This window comes from Magallana gigas, chromosome 8 (assembly GCF_963853765.1).
Source record: "Magallana gigas chromosome 8, xbMagGiga1.1, whole genome shotgun sequence".
Classification (NCBI taxonomy): Eukaryota; Metazoa; Mollusca; class Bivalvia; order Ostreida; family Ostreidae; genus Magallana; species Magallana gigas.
Window position 1 is genome coordinate 48234795 of NC_088860.1, and position 25254 is coordinate 48260048.

At 36.2% G+C, this 25254-nt stretch overlaps 2 protein-coding genes across 6 annotated transcripts in view; one reads left to right on the forward strand and one right to left on the reverse strand.

Moving 5' to 3' along the window:
* Positions 1-5942: 5942 nt before the first annotated feature.
* The window catches only part of LOC105319496 (FERM, ARHGEF and pleckstrin domain-containing protein 2), a 60422-nt gene continuing 41110 nt past the window's right edge, over positions 5943-25254 (forward strand). For 2 of the 5 annotated variants that reach the window (XM_066070135.1, XM_066070137.1), the window contains exons 1-6: positions 5943-6018; positions 6139-6334; positions 18536-18687; positions 22280-22384; positions 23541-23656; positions 23995-24092. In XM_066070135.1, the coding sequence (XP_065926207.1) occupies positions 18589-18687; positions 22280-22384; positions 23541-23656; positions 23995-24092 (418 nt within the window). In that variant the 5' untranslated portion in view covers positions 5943-6018; positions 6139-6334; positions 18536-18588. Of the gene's footprint in view, positions 6019-6138; positions 6335-10648; positions 10671-18535; positions 18688-22279; positions 22385-23540; positions 23657-23994; positions 24093-24569; positions 24589-24724; positions 24744-25254 lie in introns of those variants that run through there. The other 3 variants (XM_066070136.1, XM_066070140.1, XM_066070139.1) reach the window with 3 other exon arrangements.
* Positions 18681-21531, reverse strand: LOC105319487 (uncharacterized). The gene is made up of 2 exons (XM_011417037.4): positions 20704-21531; positions 18681-20228 (listed from the first exon to the last, which is right to left on the reverse strand). Exons 1-2 carry the CDS (start codon positions 20931-20933, stop codon positions 18881-18883), a joined length of 1578 nt encoding a protein of 525 aa, XP_011415339.3. The 5' UTR covers positions 20934-21531; the 3' UTR covers positions 18681-18880.

The window sequence follows — 25254 nt, forward strand, 5'->3', positions numbered from 1 at the left end:
AAGTTTTACATAGGAGTATATAGAGTAAATCTTTAGAAATCTTCTCTTCAGAAACTAATCAGTCAGGAAAGCTGAAACTTGTGTGGGAGCATCCTCAGGTAGTGTAGATTAAAAGTTGTGAAAATCATGACCTCCAGGGTAGGGTCGGGCCACAAGTGGGAGCGAAGTTTTACAAAGGAATATATAAAGTAAATCTTTAAAAATCTTCTTCTCAAAAACTTATCCGCTAGGAAAACTGAAACTTGTGTGGAAGCATTCTCAGATAGTGTAAATTCAAGGTTGTGAAAATCATGACCCCTGGGGGTAGGGTGGGGCCACAATGGGGGGTCGAATTTTTATATAGGAGTATATAGTGTAAATCTTTAAAAATATTCTTCTCAAAAACTAATCCGCCAGGAAAGCTGAAAACTTGTGTGGGAGCATTCTCATGTAGTGTAAATTCAAAGTTGTGAAAATCACGACCCCCAGATGTAGGGTGGAGCCACAATGGGGGGTCGAGGTTTTACATAGGAATATATAGAGTAAATCTTAAAAATCTTCTCTTCAGAAACTAATCGGTCAGGAAAGCTGAAACTTGTGTGGAAGCATTCTCAGATAGTGTAAATTCAAAGTTGTGAAAATCATGACCCCTTGAGGTAGGGTGGGCCACAATGGGGGGGTCGAAGTTTTATATAGAAATTTATAGAGTAAATCTTTAAAAATCTTTTTCTCAAATACTAATCAGCCAGGAAAGCTGAAACTTGTGTGAGAACATTCTCAGTTAGTGTAAATTTAAAGTTGTGAAAATAATGATCCCCGGGGGTAGGGTGGGGCCCCATTGGGGGGGTTGAAGTTTTACAAAGGAATATATAGAGTGAATTTTTAAAAATCCTCTTCTCAAAAACTAATCAGCCAGGAAAGCTGAAACTTGTGTGGGAGCATCCTCAGGTAGTGTAAATTCAAAGTTGTGTAAATCACGACCCCCAGATGTAGGGTGGGGCCACAATGGGGAATCGAAATTTTACCTGGGAATATATAGAGTAAATCTTTAAAAATCTTTTTCTTAAAAACTAATCCGCCATGAAAGCTGAAACTTGTGTGGAAGCATTCTCAGGTATTGTAAATTTAAAGTTGTTAAAATCATGACTCCCGGGGGTAGGGTTGGGCCACAATGGGGGGGGGCGAAATTTTACATAGAAATATATAGAGTAAATTTTTTAATTTCTTCTTCTCAGAAACTAATTAGCAAGGAAAGCTGAAACTTGTATGGTAGCATCATCAGGTAGTGTAGATTCAAAGTTGTGAAACTTGTGATCCCTGGGGGTAGGATGGGGCCACGTCATTGGGGGGGGGGGGGGGGTGTTAAAGTTTTACGGCATAGGAATATATAGAGTAAATCTTAAAAATCTTCTTCTCAGAAATTAATCAGCCAGATGATGCTTTATAATTGTTAAGACTTTGGCCCCAAGACAATTCTTTGGCCTCACAAGAAGGTTCAGAGTTTGTTATGTAGCTTTATTTATAAACAATCGTTAAGGGTCTTTTTTGAGAACTGCAATACTCAATATGTGATATGACTATAAAATCATCCTGTTAGAAAAGGGACTAATGATTATAAACATAAGAATATCCAGGGGAAAAATGGATTTTATTTATACAGGATCTACTGTATTATGGTATATTGTCCAGATAGTTTCCCAAACAGAAAAAATAGCTTACGGATCATATCAATGGCTTGTGTGAAAATCATGGTTTTGAGATGATTTCGGTATAGGAAAATTTCACATGCAAATGAGTTAATGGATCATGATTCTCGGGTGATCTGTAAAACTAAACAAATTGCAAGAAAACCATGGTCCTGGTATGATCTGTTGTATCTGTTGTAACTAAGAACTCATATCAAACCCACGGTCCTAGCTGGTATGATCTGCTGTAGCTAACAACTCGTATCAAAACCATGATCCTGGTATGATCTGCTGTAACTAACAACTCATATCAAAACCATATGATCCTGGTATGATCTGTTGTAACTAACAACTCATAGCAAAACCATGATCCTGGTATGATCTGTTGTAATTAACAACTCATAGCAAAACCATGATCCTGGTATGATCTGTTGTAACTAACAACTCGTATCAAAACCATGATCCTTATATGACCTGTTAAAGGACAATTATACAAAAATTTCTTAAAGAAAAAAAATGACCACTTAATTTATAATTTGCAACAGACAATTATATACTTTTAATATTTGAAATACATTGTCAATTACCAAATATGAAAAATAGTATACATATATGGGTCAATATTAAAAAAAGGCAGCTAAATAGTTCAGGTGAAAATTATAAAAAATAGTAGATTATTCTGCACCTTTATTGAACTAATAGTAATAATATAACATTATATTTTTCAAACAACATATTTTCCAAACAGTAGCTAATGTAGTTTGGTCAAAATGTTCTTTTGAAAATGAACAATAGCTGTTTTATTGTCATTGGTGTTACCTGTAAACAATACACTGTACAGAAAAAATAAACAACCTTTGAAATGAAATTTAAAGGACAAATAAATGTTTGATAATGTGACTTAGCAAGAATAAAATTCACAGCATTTATTTATAATAGTAAGTTTCTTTTTTCAGCTTTTTACATGAATATGAGACAATCGTGTAAGACATACCTGCTTTAATATGTTTTAACATAAAAGTGGCAAAAAATAACCAAAATCTCATAACATTCAATCCGTCCAGAATTTCAATACATTAATTATCATGATTTACAAACCCCAAAATACATAAAATTTAAGACGAAAGAACATTTATAAGACTGGTTACTCCAATGACTCGATAGTAACACCAATGACAGTTATATTAACGCCAATGACTTATAAACTAAAATTTTAAGTCTAAAACATCTAAAAGGTTTTAAAAAAAACCTTAATTTTTCTTACATTAACCTTGCTTAAGTACAAAGATGAAAAAAACCACAATAAGTTTAACTCTTTAAATGAGTTTGCAAGAGCGAAAATAGACAAAGTAACACCAATGACATTTGGTTACCCCAATGACAAAATGCAATGGTTACCCCAATGACAAAATGCAAGCATACATTATTCATAGATTTTAATTAACATTCTTCTTTCATATATAAGAGCTTAACGAATGCTTGAAAAAAAATCATTCAATTTGATATCACCACCTACTAACTCAAATCATTACTAAGCATATATTTCAATGATTTTTGCTAATTTTTCATTTTCAACACCATACTTATATCCATGCAACTCTAAATGGATCTTTAATCATACATCATTATATTATTGTTATTTATTATTAGTGATTATTTGAACTGACTTGGAAACTATCCTTTTACAATTTATACTAGCTTCATAAAATTATCAATATATTATACAAGCAAATGTGTTTGTTTTAAATTGATGCTAATGTAATTGGTACATATTACATGCACATGTCATTGGCGTTACCATGCACTTTTAGATTTCGTTTATGAGATAACAGCAAAAATAGATAAACTTTGAATATTTGAATTGGCATGTATATTATCCTTTTCTATTTACCAGTTTTATGAAATAAATATTTTATTAACTTACATAACAAAAATTCATTTCATAATACTTTTGTCATAGGTATTACGTGCACATGTCATTGGCATTACTATTGTACCTGAAATTCTCTTTTTTGGGGTAAACATCAAAAACATGATAAACTTTGAATATTTCAATTGATATGGATGTTATCCTTTTCTATTTACCAGCTTAATAGAATAAACATTATGCTATTTTACAAACAAATGGTCATTTTATAATACTTTTGTTACTTTGGTGTTACAAGCACATGTCACTGGCGTTACTATTGTACCTAAATTTGTTTTTAATTAGAAAAATTGTGTTTAAAAATGAAATCAAATACCTTTATATTAAAATTGAAATTGATAAAAGTTGTAAATTAGAAATGAAGATCAAAATATAAAAGAATGTATAATTAAATGTATATTTTCTGTCAGTGGTGTAACTAAACTCATCACTGGTGTTACTTTGTAGCAGTTACACCAATGACAGTAACTCCAATGACAAAAAGTACATAAATGGGCTGATGTACTTAAATACCCTATGAGAGTGGAAGAGGTCATCTGCACAGTGTGTTTAGTAAATATCTTGAAAATGTTTAGTATGGTAATTAAACTTCTATCTACAAATGTTTTGATAAAATTTCTACAACACCAATGACAAAGCATTATTGTATTTCTTACCTTTTTGCCATCAGAAGCTCATTTTAATAACACAAACCACGAAACATATAAATGGCGTCTGCAGTCTTTTACAGGATGTGATGTCCTACACCTCAGGACTAGTTATGATGTCATTTATCAAGAATGACAACTCTTTTCCAACAAAGCATATTCGGTTACACCAATGACAAAGAATTTATGTACAGAGTGAGACATATTTAATATTGTATTGGTTTTAATGGAGAGTGGAGTGCATCTCTTTTACTTTTAAAAACATTCCTCATAATGTGTATTACATAATCACATATTTTTTGGGGTAATATTTTAAATAATTTTATAAATATTTATGAATTAAACAGAAAGTGCATTTCTATTGACAGTGTAAAACTGGCAAATATGTGTGATTGAATCCTTATATTTATTAAGATACATTATTTTTTATACTTTTTTCTTACAGAAACAGAAAATATAGAGTTTATTATTTGTTATATGAAAGATTTTTATGGTTAAATATTAAAAAATGAAATTAAAAGTAACAGTGACTTAAAAAGCTGCCCATATGTCACATGAACTGTATCGTTAAGCCAATATAATCTGAATTAGAACGCGGGATCAAAGTCTTCCATAATTTAGATGATAATTATACTGTTATTTCAAACTCTTTTAGCAATTATTACGTGAATTGTACAAATTAAAATATTACGTATGCATTTCAAAACCTAGCTGCAGGTCTGTAGCTCCCGGTCTGAACTAATGATACATGTACATCCATGCATTAGTTGCTTGCTTCACTTAATACATCACTTGATAGTGTATTGTAAATTAGTCTTTATAAAATATCATTTACCTCAAGTGAATAAGAATATATTTTCCCAAAATACTTCCATAAAATCACTTTATAAATATGCCAAGATAGAGCAAGATGCCCAACAATAACAAATTTTCTTGACATGTACATCACATTTAGGCTCCAAGATGAACATTCAAAATTTGCAACTCAACTTCCTGTTATGCAGAAATCTTAATCCTTAGTGGTCAGTTTATCTGGCAATTAACGAATCATTTCAAACGCATGCTCTGTTGCCTTCTAAGATAATAGCACATACCAGAATCACAAGAAAATCATAGCAGACTCAAAACCAAGAAACAAACCACATCAGGATTATACTTCCTTATTTGTCACCTATGATTTGGGTATGATTCATTTAATGGATCATGTCTAAATCATAGAACAAAATCATGAATTTGTGATTTTTGATATGATTTCTTAAGAAAAGTTTTTGTTTGGGTTGTATTAAATTAGGACTCCATTAAGCGGGTTTTTTTTTTTTTTTTTTTTTTTTTTTTATACCTATTGTTCCTCAGGTGAGTGATGTGGCCCATGGGCCTCTTGTTTTTATTTGCTTGTCAGGATTTTTTTGGGTGGAGTCTGCCCCCCCCCCCCCTTCCACATACACACACACACACACACACACACACACACAGTTTACGTGCCTGCACGAGGTGAACTAACACAGTTATTTTCATGTTTAAACATAACTTGCCGACAGTGACCATAGAATTAATTAATGCAATAAATGAAAATAAAAGTAGTTTCTGTTATCCTATATAATTTCAATTTTGTAATTTTAATTCTACTGAAATCGTGTGCGTATATAATTAGCCAGTGTGGGACTAATTGTGAATGAGATTTTGAGCAACACTGTACTATTAACTACGAATTTGCGTCTGTGATTCGTAAAATAGCTCGCATTGGCTGTTCCGGTGATTTTCGTGCAAACCTATTTATAACGTAAATTAGATAATAATATTTTCTCAATCTTTGTTGTTGCAATACGTTTATTGTTTTAATCAATATTTTTCTATTTCATATATGTGATCTGGCTTGATTTATTTTTTCAATTATTTTTAGTGCGTATTTTACATTTTTTTCCCCGGAGGGGGTTTATTTCTGAATTCTGAAGGCAAAGGTCAAGCTTCAACAGCGTGTCTCCGATGTCGGAATAGTGTGAAAAGTGACAGTAAACTTCGTTATTACGTTATTACAAGAGGATATTTTACTGTTTTAAACAAAGGAACACATTATTTATACCCAGAGTTTACACACGGTAAGTAAGCGAGAATTACACTTGGAGGCTTTTTCGGTTTTGCACAATGACGAATTCACACATTGTGCCCACTGCATTTTTATTTTATACAAAATATTTTTTTCATTTAGAGATCAGAACGATTTTGTAAGAAATCTTTTGTTATGGTTAAGGAGTAGATATTTTAGAACGTTTTTATAAGTTAATGTGAAGCGAGCAGCGATTTTATGGACCCCGATTATGGACTCTATGAATCACACTTGAATGTTATCAAGCCTCTATAAAAACAGGTGCCATGCTATAGTTGATGGGTGGAATGGATTGGGAGGGACTCAGGTGTGGAATGTCCTTATGGATTGATAATGTGAAGTGTGTCCATATATTACTCATCTCATCTCCCTTACTTTCCATTTTCCAAGCAGATCTAAAGTTTAATATTCGTAATAGTTTTTTAATCCACACATTAGATCCACATTTCAGATGCAAAAGTGTCCATGTGTTGTACTGTTATAGTTTTAGCATGTCTGAAAACATGTGTTTTCTCTTTACAATGACTTAGGTCAAAATTTGTAAACACAGACAGAGAGTTTACAGTTAATCAGATAATCACTTATTGGGTCAGGTGAGTTTGACCTGAAAAGGTGACTGGGTCTTTAACACATTAACCATCTGTTTATGTGTTGATGTGTATTTGCTAACTTCATCAATAATGCAGGGCAGGGATTGAATTCACCAGCATGGCAACATTTAGGGCCAGGGAACAAGTGTACAAACGTGTTAACTGCATTTACCTGGATTTTGCGCATGTTGCATTATTGCATAATCATAAATGTGCATGCCTTGTTATCTCATTTGTTTGATGTGTGTTCATTTAAGAACTTCTCTTTGCCGATTTAAGGTACAATTTTAGAATTTGCCAGTAGCCAACTCTGTTAAAAGTTTGACATTCATGTACCATTTAGCATGTGTCTCTCAGTCAAAACAAAAATGTCTTCATTTCATAATCTTAGGATTTATCAAAAACTGAGATAATTTATTAGTTAAAAGTAGAGATAGTTGGTGACATATAAATCCAAAATAAGATTTGCTATAAGTAAATCACAAATTTTCTGCTATGTCTTTTGAATTTTTACGATAACTTAATAGATGTTAATGTAAACAGTGATTTCAAGCAGATGTGTGAGATAAAGATTCACTTGATTCAGAATTTGTCCAGGTCTTATTGACAGTTCACTAAGTGGTACCCATTCACTTCTTTACTTCGGTGAGGGTCTGTAGAAGTGGTGCCTCTTGACTTAAGTGGGGCATGTTTTGATGTGGGGAGTTCCTCGAGCTCTTCTAGACTGTCGGTGGTTTCCGGTCTTGGTTTTCATCTTAGTCACAGCTACAGTACAGGACTAAGTACTGAAGTAGCATCTAGATTCACTCTCAACAGAAAAAGCGGCAGAATAGGAAGGAGTGTTTGTTTGGGGGGGGGGGGGGGGGATTGGGGGTCATCAAAATTGGAGTGCCATTATTAGATGTTGTACCCCTACCATGAATACCAGGTAGAAATGTTAGAGATGGGTTCACATCGGTAAGTGTAGGTGAGGGTCAAATTGTTAGGGATGGGTTGGGTCAGAATGGTAGGGATACAGAAGGAATTATGTTAGGGGCAGGTGGACTGCAACTTTTGGGTTGGGTTAGAGTCTCTGTGTCAGGGGTGGGGTGGGTTCAAGAGATGGGAGTGGGGGAATTTGCCTTAAAGGTAGTATTATCGGACAGAGATACCACCTGCTGGTTTTTTTTTAGAAGGAGGATTACTGATGGTTTGAACTTTATGTACAACAGTTGGTTCAAAGAAGAAGTACATGTATGTTGCAAATATTTAGGTGAATTGTGCAAACAACTATACAAATTTGAAAGGGATCTGAGTAAACTAATGGATTCCAACTAATGTGCATTGAGTTTGTGGAGTGAAGTAATAAAAGACCTAAGTCGTACATCATTTGATTGGTGGAATTTGTACCTCAGTTTGGACTTTGCGGTCTAGAAAACCGAGAACCCTAAAAAAAACTCTCCTGTTAATGCTGTCATTTGATTGGTTCAATTTTAATTGGGACTGAAAACTGTTATCCAAATTATGATACATTTGAAGTGTGTAGACATCGAAAGTGTACAGATTTAAGTATGTTAGTTTTTTTTCTTTTATGACATTGTTTATTTGTTAACTCCTGACTCAGTGCTCGGTCAGTAGGCGTGGGAAAGTAATTATTGTCCAAAGTCTCACAAAATCTTCATTTTGAAACCACTTTGATGAAATAGGAAATACATTTACACACAATTGCATTGAAAAAGCTCTGACTCTTAACTAATTCAGTATCTTTATAATAAGAACGAGAGACAACAATGTGAAACCAACAAATTTTTAAAGTTGGTCTTAATCTTCTTAAATGGATCATATTTTCATATTATGTTGCTGCCAGTTAAGATGTACTGCAGTCGACATGATAGCTTAATCATAGATCCGACTTTATCTTTTATATGTACATGAATTTTAAATCGTCTCTGTTGATACGAGTGACAATATAACAAGTGTTGTAAATATTAATTAACCGAGTTTATTTCAATTCCACAGTGGGACCCAGTGGTATAGAAACAGGATGAAGCATTCTCAGTGGTTTATGCAGTAATCAAGTTTACAATGTAATATTTATGGCAGCCTAATTATGGTGGGTAATGGGACAGTAATTAAAACTCCTGCGCTCCTGTCCCTGGGGGGCTGCAGTGTAAACTTTACTACATTCTAGTTGAGAGGAAAGCTTGGTCCAAGTCCAAAATACTGAAAATAGTAGACAGTTTATGGTAAAAAATATATTCCATGTGTATTCTTGAATTAAGTGATGAGAGGTTTTCATGCTATAACTTTGTTCTGTGCAGTGTTGTTTCAGTGCTGATGAAAAAGAATTAAAGATAACATTCTGCGTTTTGGAATGATAAATATTACACAGGATGTCGGAATGGGAATCGATACACGGGTTTTTGGCTGGCCGATATTGCTTCTCTCATTGAGCTACACAATGCAGTGACGATATTGATGTTGGCTCTCGGAGTTTTTGTTCCATGAGTAATCTGGCCCTTACCCCCAATTACAGAGACTTGTCCCCCCAGGTCACTTGAAAGTACACACCTAAGATCTAGCTAAATAGTTTCCATGGTCAGTGGGGCGAGAAATTGTTTATGCTCGTAGGTAGCGGTAAGTCAGTGGACCAGGGATGTCAATTTCACTCAGTCCATTAGAATGATTAGTGACGGCCTTGAGTATCTTGATACATCTAAAACTGCTTAAACATGTGTAGATTTAAAATCATTTAGTAAATTTATACCAATAAAGAATGCTTGATTTGATATCAGAAAGGTAATCGTATTTCATTATGTTGATTGTATAAATGTCTATTGATATCATTATTTGAGATCTGTCTGTCTGTCTCTCTCTGTCTCTCTCTGTCTCTCTCTGTCTGTCTCTCTCTGTCTCTCTCTGTCTCTTTGTGTCTGTCTCTCTCTCTCTCTCTCTCTCTCTCTCTCTCTTTCTCTCTCTCTCTCTGATCTTGGGGTATATCTCATAATCTGTGCACTGCATAAATAATCTGGATTTGTGGAAGTTGTTACTGTACCGAGCCTGTGTCACTGATGGCCATTATGATACCTGCCCCCTTCTGAATTATTGATCATTTCTCGGCATTTAAAGCCTCCACTTGCATGTTGCGTTTTCATGCATAGTTGTTTTGCTACGATGGAGCTATGCAGTATTGGCACGTCTTGCATTGTTGTTGTACAAAAGCCTGCATTAACCCCCAACTGACTGAAACCACCAGTTTCCTAATTTGATAATGACAGGTTTGGTCCCAGAGTAATCGGGGCCTTGTAAAACGGTACTCATTGCTTAATGTAAGGCTGTTAACAAAGATAAGAAAATGGCTCTATAATTGGACTTTGTGAGGCTTGTTGGTATATTGTGTAAAAGCATCGGAAGCTGAGTCCAGAGAGAGAGAGAGAGAGAGAGAGAGAGAGAGAGAGAGAGAGAGAGAGAGATGAAAGTGAGGAAAAATAGAGAGAAATAAGAGAGAGAGGGGAAGGAGAGAGAATTTCAAAGGTAAAGAGAGAAAGAGAGAGAGAGATGCACAGACCACTAAAACTTCCCCGTGCTGGATTGACAGTGTATTGGAAGTTTTCATTGACCTGACTCTTTGAAAATAAATGAAGTATTATCTGGCAAATCAATAGAACTCAAGTGTCTTTTGTAACGAAATGTTTGAACCTTGATCAGCCATCTTTACAAGTCAATTGTCTCAAGTGGATGAAACAGAAATCAGCCAAGGTAGGATACACTCATGTTTACAGAGGATATTTATCTAACAATGTATAGTGCCTTATTTTGGAAAGGGGGGGGGGGCTTAGGGCCTTAATGTAACACCCATACATTGGTATTAGAGAAAAAAGATATTGAAAGGGAGAGAGAAATAAGTTGGAGTCCAGAAAAAGATGGAGAGAGAACGAGAGGGGATTAAAGTAAGTGTAAAAAACTAAAAGACTTGAAGATGGTAGAGAAAGTTGATTGAGAAGACGTGTACTGATTAGACAATGGAAGAGAAAGAATAAAAAAGAAAAGGAATGTAAACCTTAACTTTCACCTAAGGGATGTGTAAGTTGCTGATTCTCTTACTAGGAATGCTTGGTGTTGGTACTAAGTCAAGGTTCTCCATCAATAATACAGTGACTGGATTACAAGGGGATTATCACCTTTCTTTGATGTGTCGATATTAATCAAGTGTCCAAGACATGTACTGTAGTAAAGTAAGACAAGAGGGGTGACTATAGAGTGGTGGTGCTAGCTCCATTACGGTACAACAACTCTCTGATAGGAGAGAGAACTCTTGCTGGGATGAACTACAATTTTTTCTTATTTTATCGTCATGGTGGGAAATAATTGAGAATGTATCACTAAACCATTGAATTGAAAAATTGACCTTTATTTGTACACCATATTCTTAGAGGCATAGATGTGCATTAATCATTTTGAATAGATATTTTATATCATCTAATCATTTTTTTCTTCACTTTTCATGTGTTGGATAAGGATGTATTTGTTTCAAAAATATTCTAATCAGGATATTCTTGGATCTAGTTGTACGGATTTAAATAACTTCCATGTTTGACAATTAGCACACTGAGTTGCACATAGCCGTGATCTTGAGATCAGAACAGGGTAATTATTAGTTAATATGTGAAATTGCCGTATGTATTTTAATTTTCTCACACATTTTATTTCTTCCACATATAAACAGGTGTAAGTTGAAGTTGGTATTATTCATGAACATTGCTTTCAGACAAATTATATCAACCACAGTGTATCTACATATGTCTGTAGCATTGGCTGATTTCTAGGGGAAGGAGTTTGTTTGGGTAGCATTTATTTAGCCGATTTCTAGAAAAAAGAGTTTGTTTCAGTAGCATTAGCCAACTCTGTGTGGTGCTGATAAGGTGGTATTGATGAAGTATTGACGGCTAGACTCGAGATAAACTCGAGATAGACGCGGATTTCTTTGAGAAATTATTGATCAAAGTTCTACTTTCTGTTGAGTGAAGCTGTTTACACCGAGTGTTGTTTTGATCTTGCCTGAGAGTAGTCGTGTAAAACACGACTAGAAGATGATGTAACTTGATCTATGACCATGTCAGATGAGGCAATATTAATCCTCGGTGTACAGGAATGAGGAGCTGGATAGTCGTAAAACCCCATGTACTGGCTGAGTTTATATGGACTACTCAGTAATAATACGGTACATGTACAAATTAGGCAGGGCTTTGTCCATGTTGTCCTGTATCAGTAATTATAGTTGTCGTCACTTAATGGTTTTATGGGGCAGTGGTCATAAGGTGCACTGTTTGATGGACTTTAACTGATGCCCTGTGTGATATGTGTACTCTGTGACGTTTTATAATTTGTTAATTTCTTGACCCTCATTGGTCGTTGATACAATACCTCTCTAGAGAGATGCTGGTTCACAAGGGATACATCGTTGATACAATACCTCTCTAGAGAGATGCTGGTTCACAAGGGATACATCGTTGATACAATACCTCTCTAGAGAGATGCTGGTTCACAAGGGATACATCGTTGATACAATACCTCTCTAGAGAGATGCTGGTTCACAAGGGATACATTGTTGTTTACTTTCCTAAGTTCCCTTACCCATTTTCCTTCACCTTTAAGCTTCTTGTGTGTCTTAATGTATTGCAGTGTCAGTGGTTTTTTGGGGCCTGATTTGGGGCCGAAATTCGTCCCCAGTCCCAATCGGAAATTTCCAAATATTTTCCCAATTTCGGACCGAAAATTCCCAATTGTAATTAAAAAAAAAATCTTTGTACGAGTTGTCAAAATTTTACGTACGTCTTATCTAGCATGTTCCGGTTACGGTAATGAATACTGGATAAACAATAGAAAAAAAAGCATTGTGCTTTAATTTGTATTTCATTTTGAATAAATTATAGTCATAGAGATCATTAAATTTCATTATTATCAATGAAAATGAATTTTCCCAATTTTCCTGTTTTGTCGCTATTTTTCCCAATTAAAAGGGCCCCAGCCCCCAGTCCCAAATTGGTGAAAAAAAACACTGAGTGTTTTTTGGGTAGGGACTGATTTGCTCTCACTCTGTCTTACTCTGTACTTCCACTCCCCCAGATCTTTCCCTTGACCCTTCAAGCCCTGCTGTGTTTGGGGAAGAGGAAACAAGATCTTGGAGAAATCTCTTTCAGAGAGATATTTTTCAGCAAGAGAGAGTGATATTGTTGAAGAAAGGAGAGAGAGAAATTGAAATAGACTCAACAATCATAGAAGTTTTTCAATATTTTTACTTTGTCAGTATGGCAAGTTAAAGTTTTTATATATAATATATGTAAACACAATTGAATTTTGTTTAACACTTTATTAAATTCAACAAAGATCCTTCTTTCATGAGGCGGTGTTTGTTTAGGGTTCACCAGTTTGCTTAATATGAAAGAAATTAATGGCATATTTCTGACAGCCATTGATCTGAGTCGCCATGATGTACACCAACAATGGCAGATATCTGGGTCAGCGGTCACCCAGATAAAGTCTGCATTTGTAAAGTATCGCTACATTCTCATGGGTGCACACATTCATAAAATCAGATATTAAGTTTTTGAAGCATGCATTTGATCAGTTAGATCAAGATTATCAGATCGCCCCTAGTACCAGCCCTGTGTGTGGATTGGGAGACAGCTGGGGCGAGTGTTTATTTGGGTGACCCGGTGAGTGGCATATGTTGGAAAGCTCCCTCCAAGAATGCCGGTAAGACTTTGTTATAAATATGTTGGCAGAAATATGCTTTGACTTTAACATCTAGGGGAAGTGGGGGGGGGGGGACTTAGCACTATAAGAACTGAGGTAAAAATGTTAAGATGGTGGATATGATTTGAGGAGTTTGGAGAGGGGATGGGTGGCTGGGTGGGGGTTGAGAGATGGGGGAGAGGGGACTATATTAATTAAGCAAGCTTTGTTATCCTTCAGTGATGGCACAGGACCAGTGAACAGAAAGTTCTGTGACACAAGATGTAAGAGAGAAAGAGTGAAGGTGGATGTATGAGATTTTATATCATAAACTTGTCCCTCCCAGTAATGGAGGAGCATTCATGTTGTTGGATATGAAGTTCAGTAAACACAGACATGTAAGAGTGTACGAAGATGTATAAAAGTGTACGTAGATGTATAAAAGTGTACATAGATGTATAAAAGTGTACATAGATGTATAAAAGTGTACATAGATGTATAAAAGTGTACATAGATGTATAAAAGTGTACGTAGATGTGTAAGAGTGTACATAGATGTGTAAGAGTGTACATAGATGTATAAAAGTGTACATAGATGTGTAAGAGTGTAGAATGATGTATAAAAGTGTACATAGATGTATAAAAGTGTACACAGATGTATAAAAGTGTACATAGATGTATAAAAGTGTACACAGATGTATAAAAGTGTACATAGATGTATAAAAGTGTACGTAGATGTGTAAGAGTGTACATAGATGTGTAAGAGTGTACATAGATGTGTAAGAGTGTAGAATGATGTATAAAAGTGTACATAGATGTATAAAAGTGTACATAGATTTATAAAAGTGTACATAGATGTATAAAAGTGTACACAGATGTATAAAAGTGTACATAGATGTATAAAAGTGTACGTAGATGTGTAAGAGTGTACATAGATGTGTAAGAGTGTACATAGATGTGTAAGAGTGTACATAGATGTATAAAAGTGTACATAGATGTATAAAAGTGTACACAGATGTATAAAAGTGTACATAGATGTATAAAAGTGTACACAGATGTATAAAAGTGTACATAGATGTATAAAAGTGTACGTAGATGTGTAAGAGTGTACATAGATGTGTAAGAGTGTACATAGATGTGTAAGAGTGTAGAATGATGTATAAAAGTGTACATAGATGTATAAAAGTGTACATAGATGTATAAAAGTGTACATAGATGTATAAAAGTGTACACAGATGTATAAAAGTGTACATAGATGTATAAAAGTGTACGTAGATGTGTAAGAGTGTACATAGATGTGTAAGAGTGTACATAGATGTGTAAGAGTGTACATAGATGTATAAAAGTGTACATAGATGTATAAAAGTGTACACAGATGTATAAAAGTGTACATAGATGTAGAAAAGTGTACATAGATGTGTAAGAGTGTAGAATGATGTATAAAAGTGTACATAGATGTATAAAAGTGTACATAGATGTATAAAAGTGTACATAGATGTATAAAAGTGTACACAGATGTATAAAAGTGTACATAGATGTATAAAAGTGTACGTAGATGTGTAAGAGTGTACATAGATGTGTAAGAGTGTACATAGATGTGTAAGAGTGTACATAGATGTATAAAAGTGTACATAGATGTATAAAAGTGTACACAGATGTATAAAAGTGTACATAGATGTATAAAAGTGTACATAGATGTATAAAAGTGTACATAGATATATAAAAGTGTACATAGATGTATAAAAGTGTACACAGATGTATAAAAGTGTACATAGATGTATAAAAGTGTACATAGATGTATAAAAGTGTACATAGATGTATAAAAGTGTACGTAGATGTGTAAGAGTGTACATAGATGTGTAAGAGTGTACATAGATGTGTAAGAGTGTACATAGATGTATAAAAGTGTACATAGATGTATAAAAGTGTACACAGATGTATAAAAGTGTACATAGATGTATAAAAGTGTACATAGATGTATAAAAGTGTACATAGATGTATAAAAGTGTAAGTAGATGTGTAAGAGTGTACATAGATGTGTAAGAGTGTACATAGATGTGTAAGAGTGTACATAGATGTATAAAAGTGTACATAGATGTGTAAGAGTGTAGAATGATGTATAAAAGTGTACATAGATGTATAAAAGTGTACATAGATGTATAAAAGTGTACATAGATGTATAAAAGTGTACATAGATGTATAAAAGTGTACATAGATGTATAAAAGTGTACACAGATGTATAAAAGTGTACATAGATGTATAAAAGTGTACATAGATGTATAAAAGTGTACATAGATGTATAAAAGTGTACAAAGATGTATAAAAGTGTACATAGATGTATAAAAGTGTACATAGATGTGTAAGAGTGTAGAATGATGTATAAAAGTGTACATAGATGTATAAAAGTGTACACAGATGTAGAAAAGTGTACATAGATGTAGAAAAGTGTACATAGCTGTGTAACTTTAAGAATGACACAAATGTATATCTGAGTAGAGGGGGGGGGGGGGTAGTAACTCTACACTGGACCTATATATATATTGCCTCACTCTGCTGATAATTCAGCAGACAACCACAGTTGAAATGAATTGTCACCGCTAAAAGCAAAGGAAATTGAGCCGTAAAATTAATTGTTGGGGAGGGGGGGTCATGTTTTCAATTTCTGTATCATATTCTAGTATGGGTGTATGCATCAAGGCTTAAGACAGTGTATCCGCTGCTGTGTTAACTGTAGCTGCTTCCATTATTGGTATTTTGTCAATCATTCTCTACATTTGTCTAACTCAGCTCTTTGCTATTGAAGCCTTGAGGCATAGAAAGACAATATTGGCTTTGCTTATTTGCCAAACAACTTCACAATAGAGCGCTAGCATCTCCTAAATGATTGGGAGATGTCAATATTTTTATTCACACCAGTAAATGCCTATTCATCTTAGGCAAGTGACAGAAATTTCCAATATTTGAGGCTTTAATCTGATTGGTGCATCACCACAGTTAGTGAGTGGATGGTCAGTGACACGGGGAGAGGGATAGGGATCCCCAGGGATTCCCCAGGGATCACTCAATCATCTACAGCCTCTGGTCTCTGTGTAGATTTGTCAACGCTACTGAAAAATTGTCTACTTTTTTATAGCAATCTGTAGAAAAAAATTGATAATGCCTCAGCCCTGTAGTGTATCATTTAATATGTACAATATAATTGTTAAAACTTTACTTTGAGAAATCACAAGTAATGTGTGTCTTAACATTATAATTTCATGTAACTTCATTATGGGAGAGAGAGAGAGAGAGAGAGAGAGAGAGAGAGAGAGAGAGAGAGAGAGAGAGAGAGAGGGGGGGGGGGAGATTGGATTATGCAATATAAATGGGGAAAAGATAAGAAATGTTTGTTCAAAGTGCACAATTTCCTTAAATTTGAAATCTCAGCAGTTTGAGATTGTAGTGGCCCCAGGTAGATTGTTTACTTATGGCTGAATCACTTCCAGGCGCTTGTCTCTGTCAGTGCAGCCATTGTTATAGTCTGTACTTGTTACCCTGAGTGGTCTGTCCCCAGAGCGTGGTCAAGGTTTGTCTAAGTTTCTGCTCCATAGGAGGAAGAATTGTTCTTTAATCAATAGATCTGTTGCTGCATGGCTTATTACTGGGACGGATTGTGTCATTATGACTTGAAGTAAGGATGAATTATAAATGTAACATAAAGATTATGCTCAATGAGTCCCCTGGAGATGCCTGTTATTGCAGTGGTTCTCCTAAACCTTTGTGTACTTGTAGAGGGAACTACTTGTTTGTTGGAACAGAAGGAATTGTTGTGTACATTAAGTGCATTACAATTGTAATTTGATTATCTTCCTAGGAGCAAAATTAATTGCTGCTGTTTGCTTCCAACCCACATTCTTCAGTTTCACATACAGTCAGTGCATGCATTCAGTTTTAAGAATATGCACACCAAACAAGCAAACATTAAAAACAACAGAAAATTAACGTTCTGATAGAAATGCATATGATGTAATCACTCAAGAATAACATGAATATATAAATCTATCTGGGATATGTACTTTGAAATTGTCATAATGTGATATAAATGTAAATTATTACTTTAAGAATAATATTCTAAAAGTGATATATATTGTTAGTGATAAATCCCAGGTCTTCCCAGATTGAGAGTGGACAGCTGTAGATGTATTTATACAAACAGCTGTTTTCTATCCCTGATTCATGACAAGAAGATTAAGCATAAAAACTGTATTGCCTAATATTTATTGTTTCATCGTTGCAGATTTATAACATAAATATGATATGTTTGATGTACTGCAAAGCAACTTTTATTTGCATGCAAGAAACTCTCATATGATTTGGCAAGAACATCCCAGTCGCTAATGATTCTCATTGCAAACGTAATTCAGTGTATACAGTGTATAATTCAGAGACTTGCCATTGTTAAAACATGTAATACATTCAGAGACTCGGCATTGTTATAACATGTAATACATTCAGAGACTCGCCATTGTTATAACATGTAATACATTCAGAGACTCGCTTATAACATGTATTACATTCAGACACTCGGCATTGTTATAACATGTAATACATACAGAGACTTGGCATTGTTATAACATGTAATACATTCAGAGACTCGCCATTGTTATAACATGTAATACATACAGAGACTTGCCATTGTTATAACATGTAATACATACAGAGACTTGCCATTGTTATAACATGTAATACATTCAGAGACTTGCCATTGTTATAACATGTAATACATTCAGAGACTCGCCATTGTTATAACATGTAATACATACAGAGACTTGCCATTGTTATAACATGTAATACATTCAGAGACTCAACATTGTTATTACATGTAATACATTCAGAGACTTGTTTTTGTAGATGACCAGTCACTGACATGTGGTATGAAGTAGATTGACCTCTGACCCCGGGGGATGAGTGACCCCCTGTCCCCGCGCGCCCCCAGGAAGGGCAAGATCGTCAACATCCGAATCAAGTTCCTTGATGACACTGTCCATGTCTTTCAAGTTTCAGTAAGTTGCGATTTTACATTAATTTTTTCTCGTATAAGATTTTAAAAATTTGGAGGTTTTGAAGAAGAAAGTAAGGGTTTTACTGTATATGAATGCATACAATTTCTGTGGACATTGTGAATTACTTTCTAAATAATTTTTCAAATTAATATTTTAGTAAGAGTTATCTCTCCTGTCAACTGGAGACTGTACCTTAATTTATAGAGTTTGTGGACCTGGGGAATATGATGTTTTCAAGCTCTCTATATATCATAGTCATGGCATCCTGTGTATCCAAGGGGCTTCCCCCACCCTCGTCAATATTCCCACCCCTAGGACTATCTTCACCCACAGGATCACCCCCACCCGCATTATCAGCCCCACCCCAAGGAATACTGTACTGGAACCAGTGAGCCACTCTCTGAACTTCTCTTTGTAAACTCTCCACATGTTGGACTGGGAGTTCAGCCAGATACTGGTACACACTGTTGTTCTTTGAGTACATCATGTATTTATAAGGAATGGTGACCGTGAACTTAGTGAAGTTGAGCCGGTCCTGGAACGCCCACACTGGTCCCTGACCGGAGTACGGAAACAAGACAGGGACACACCCTGTCAGCAGCGCGTCATAGAAGGATTTCCTGGTGGGGGAATCCCCGGGGGGCTGTAGGCAGAACACCGACTGTAACATCCACTGCACCGTGCTATATTTAGCACTGTGGTCACACTCCTTAGTGATATACATCACCATGGGGAACTCTGACCTCCGCTGGTTAGTTGCAGTGTATTCTGGGTAAGAGAGATGGGTCTTCTCCCTGAACTGGTCCAGGATGTGGCTGCGGTAGGGGTTGGATCTTCTGGTACCGGCCGCCAGAAGAATAAACACATTCCGCGATGATGAATGGAGGTACTGATAGCGAGAGGTGACACTACCGTCCAGATGGATGTAGCTGGGGTAGGGAACTGTTATGACTCTCTGGTTTAAGGCACTCTGGTATCGGGTTTCTCTCTCTATGGACAGGAATGTAATGTTGGCACTTTGTGGGTGTAGGAGGTAGGGACAACAGCCAATGCTTTGCATCTCTCTTTCGATTTTGGCTAAGGATGAAAAATGGGGTTTACCACTGGCAAAATATGGTTGAGATTGTAAATAAACAAAGAGTTCATTTATCAGCTTGTTTGTAGCTGAAACGTTGTCAAAGGAGGCATAGAGACACTGAAGGCCAATGTAGGCGGGGATGTAGAACAGGTCCGCTTGTTCAGGGTCCAGTGTTCGGTACGGACTCAGCTGTAACAGATGGTGAACAAGAACCTCCAGGGAGAACTGATGGCTGTCGTGAACATGAACCCCAGACTCGAGATTGAACAGCCTCGCGCCGAATCCACAGAACTCGAACGAGTAACACCGGGCATGCCAGACATCGTAGATCTTCAAGATTTCCAGGTTAAATTTCTTGGGCAGGTCGTAGATGTAAATTTTGAAAGGTGTCTTGACGCCATTGGTGGACACACCAGCAGATGGCAGCACTGTGCAGGTTTTTGGATCAAACCTTAAATGTCCTCTGTAAAATGAACACTGAAAGATTTGATTATAATTAAAAAAAAGTACAAGACTAGCAATAATGCATTTTCCCTTAAAAAGCAATTTATTTTTAGGAGGTTCAGAAAATTTTCTATCATGAGTTTTAGAACCTGAAATTTTCCACATTTTGTTTGATATCATTCTTATTTCTCATGAAAACAATATAAATAAGGATTATATCCTTGATGTAAAAAACAATAGTTTGAAAATTTGATGACAGACATTTCCTTGAAGGTACATGTATTGAGAATAGTTTTTTTTATGGCATAATAATTTCCTTGGTAACAGCATTTATGAGTCCAATTGTAGATGGATTTTCAAATGACTCAACAAATTATATTTTGAACCAAAAGTTACTTTTCTATTTAAAACTATTGTAGCCTCTAAGTTTAGTTAATAGTTCATGTAGTGATGAATTTCCTGGAATTTCATGACTCGTCTACGAGATGCCTTACCTTTGTTGTTGATGCTCCTCCGTTTCCTTTTCCTGCCGGGATATCAATGGGGCTCTGTTCTCTGAGCTTGCTGTCCCGGACATCTTCTGTTCCCTGATATGTGTGTAGACAGTCCCATCCTTCTTCTCCGTGTATTTCTGCCCTGCATGTCTGTGGAAGACTAGGACTTCACAGATAATAATGAGGAGAACAGAGATACAGCAGGCAACGACTCGGCCACACAACCTCATGGGGAGGTCCCCGTATTATTGGCTGTCTCTGAGTAAAACAAAAAAACAAAGTTGTGAGGCAGGCTTTTAGAGAACTCTGCTGCAGAGTGTCAAAGGGAGATCACCATATATCGTCTGTTAATGGGAACAGTAAGAAGGCAGGCCTCAATGTAAGGTGTTGACCACACAGCCTCACAGGAAGGTGTTGTTTCCCAGCAGTCTCTGTTAATTGTGATCACTAATTGATAGGCCGGCCTGGAGTATTAAACATGAACACTCAGTAGGAAGGCAAGCTTGAAAATTCATGGGGTACAGACTCGCCTTCAGTGTCCCTTTAGAAAGATCACCTTTACATCTGTGGACAGTAGTTATAAGACTGGCCTGGATGCAGCTTCAGAGCCTCACTGAGAGATCTCGGGTCTGTATAGTACACAGCTGTGTGGACGTCCAGTAAATCCTTTCCTGTCCCATATGTTCACATACAAGCCACTAACTTTGAACTCTATAGCTTCTTTTGGACACACTATGTACAAAGAAAGGCTGGAAGGGTTTCCTTTTATGACTGAGATGGATATAAAACAGATGGCGGTATAAGTAAGATGAATCTAGCCTGGGCTAGCTACACAATGGACTCAGGAAAGTAACAATAGCCCCCCTGTAACCTAGCGTGATCTTATGCAATCAAGTCTCAATAGATCCTGCTCCTCATATATATACACAGTTTGTGATACAATATTGATGTGTGTTATCCATGCTGATGATTTGTTAACAAATTATATTATACATTTACTGAACAGGAATTCTAGATCCTCTATTTTTTTTTCATGGATCAGTTTGTTTAACTACACCTTTAAATAGTTTCGCCAATCGGCAGAAAAATACTTGATTATGATAGACAGCATGATGGATAAGAAGTATATATGTCAAATAGGCGAAAAAATGTGCAATTTTAGATAAAAAATGATATTTTCAAAAATGTCATTCAGTAAACATGAACAAAAGCCCCAGGTGGATTTGAACTCATGACCTGCGGTTCACAAGCATGATACTTTAACCACTGAGCTATGGCGATACACATCTGAATCGATTGATGCAAACAGTTTAACTAAACATTTAAATCTCCATCTTGTGACATTGTGTCTTAAGTATAAGTCTCGGTGTAGTGAAGTACCTTAAGTGTTTCATGATTTCTATGCTGGTAAACCTTCAAACAAATGAAAACTATATCAAGGTTGCTATCAAAGTTTTTTCTTAGAATTCATGTACATATTACTGATTTCTTTCAATATCATAACAAATAAGAGAGTGATTTAAAACATTCATTTTACCTGAGAGTTTGTGTTGATGTGCTATGTTTTTGTGTACAGGTGAAGGCCCCTGGTCTGAGTCTGTGGGAGGCGGCGGTGTACCACCTACAGCTTGTGGAGTGTGATTACTTCGGTCTCCAGTATGAGGACTCACACGGACTCAAGGTAGAACTCAGTAATAACAGATATCTTATACATGCTAGATATCATAAACATGTCAGATATCATAACCATGTCACAGTAATAACAGATATCTTATGCATGCTAGATATCATAAACATGTTGGATATAACCATGTCACAGTTATATCAGGTATCATACACATGCTATATATATTCAACATGTCATATATCTTAAATATTATGTATTGTAAACATATCAGATATCTTAAATGTTATGTATTGTAAACATATCAGATATCATAAATGTTATGTATTGTAAACATGTCAGATATCATGAACGTGTTACAGTTATAACAGATATCATACACTTGATAAATATCTTTTTAAAATGTTAGATTTCATGAAAATGTCAGATATCATAACCATGTCACAGTTATAACATATATCATACACATGCTATATATATTAAACATGTTAGATATCAAACATCAGGTGATGAGGTGTGTTTGCCTGGTCTCCAGTATGAGGACTCTTACAGACTTACGGTAGAACTCAGTTATAACAGATATCATACACATGCTAGATATCATAAGCATGTCAGATATCATGGACATGTCAGATGTCACATACATTTTATGTATTATAAATATGACAGAAATCATAAACATGTCAGATATATCATAAACATTTCAGTTATATCATAAACATGTCGGGTATCATAAGGATTTAAGTGATGGCTGAATCATTAAAAGCCTTATCTGAATATGATGTTTTAATGATATCTGACACAATATAATGTTATTTCAGTGCTGGCTAGACCATGAGAAGCCCATTCTGACTACATGTATATATGATATCTGACATCTATGATATCTGACATCTCTATGATATCTGACACATTATAATGTAATTTCAGTGCTGGCTGGACCATGAGAAGCCTATTCTGACTGTATATGATATCTGACATCTCTATGATATCTGACACATTATAATGTAATTTCAGTGCTGGCTGGACCATGAGAAGCCCATTCTGACTTTATATGATATCTGACATCTCTATGATATCTGACACATTACGATGTAATTTCAGTGCTGGCTAGACCATGAGAAGCCCATTCTGACTACATGTATATATGATATCTGACATCTATGATATCTGACATCTCTATGATATCTGACACATTATGATGTAATTTCAGTGCTGGCTGGACCATGATAAGCCCATTCTGAAGCAGCTTCCCTCCCCAGACTCGCCCCTCGAGTTCCTGGTCAAGTTCTACACGCCCGACCCTGGCATGCTGGACGAGTTTTCAAGGTCTGGTCAACGTATTATCAGAGGAAAAGATTGAAATCATTTACTTAAAATGAGAAATATATTAATGTACAAATAGACTAATGTACATTCATAATATTATGAAAAAACAATGATTTTTACGACTGAATTGTATTTTGACCTTGATGAGCATAAATGAAGTTAGTAAGAAAACATTGGAATTATAAGGTACTTTGATGCAAGGAAATCTCTGATTTGAGAACTTTCTGATATTGTTGCAAGGAACACCATGAACGGTTTCCTCATTAAATAGCTTGATTTGATAAAGATGTTCTACCCGATCTCCCTAGTTTTGATGTTGGTGTTACTGTTGATTGTAGGTACCTGTATGGTCTACAGATAAAGAAAGACCTGGCCAATGGCTCCATGGTGTGTAGTGAGAACACGGCGGCCCTGATAGCCTCCTACATAGCACAAGGTCAGTCTGATAGCCTCCTACATAGCACAAGGTCAGTCTGATAGCCTCCTACATAGCACAAGGTCAGTCTGATAGCCTCCTACATAGCACAAGGTCAGTCTGATAGCCTCCTACATAGCACAAGGTCAGTCTGATAGCCTCCTACATAGCACAAGGTCAGTCTGATAGCCTCCTACATAGCACAAGGTCAGTCTGATAGCCTCCTACATAGCACAAGGTCAGTCTGATAGCCTCCTACATAGCACAAGGTCAGTCTGATAGCCTCCTACATAGCACAAGGTCAGTCTGATAGCCTCCTACATAGCACAAGGTCAGTCTGATAGCCTCCTACATAGCACAAGGTCAGTCTGATAGCCTCCTACATAGCACAAGGTCAGTCTGATAGCCTCCTACATAGCACAAGGTCAGTCTGATAGCCTCCTACATAGCACAAGGTCAGTCTGATAGCCTCCTACATAGCACAAGGTCAGTCTGATAGCCTCCTACATAGCTCAAGGTCAGTCTGATAGCCTCCTACATAGCACAAGGTCAGTCTGATAGCCTCCTACATAGCACAAGGTCAGTCTGATAGCCTCCTACATAGCACAAGGTCAGTCTGATAGCCTCTTACATAGCACAAGGTCAGTCTGATAGCTTCCTACATAGCACAAGGTCAGTCTGATAGCCTCCTACATAGCACAAGGTCAGTCTGATAGCCTCCTACATAGCACAAGGTCAGTCTGATAGCCTCCTACATAGCACAAGGTCAGTCTGATAGCCTCCTACATAGCACAAGGTCAGTCTGATAGCCTCCTACATAGCACAAGGTCAGTCTGATAGCCTCCTACATAGCACAAGGTCAGTCTGATAGCCTCCTACATAGCACAAGGTCAGTCTGATAGCCTCCTACATAGCACAAGGTCAGTCTGATAGCCTCCTACATAGCACAAGGTCAGTCTGATAGCCTCCTACATAGCACAAGGTCAGTCTGATAGCCTCCTACATAGCACAAGGTCAGTCTGATAGCCTCCTACATAGCACAAGGTCAGTCTGATAGCCTCCTACATAGCACAAGGTCAGTCTGATAGCCTCCTACATAGCACAAGGTCAGTCTGATAGCCTCCTACATAGCACAAGGTCAGTCTGATAGCCTCTTACATAGCACAAGGTCAGTCTGATAGCC

Coding starts and splice junctions, on each gene's coding strand:
- LOC105319487 (XM_011417037.4), bottom strand. CDS start 20,933: ATGAGGTTGTGTGGCCGAGTCGTTGCCTGCTGTATCTCTGTTCTCCTC. Junction 20,229..20,703: donor GAGGAGCATCAACAACAAAG/GTAAGGCATCTC, acceptor TTCATTTTACAG/AGGACATTTAAGGTTTGATC.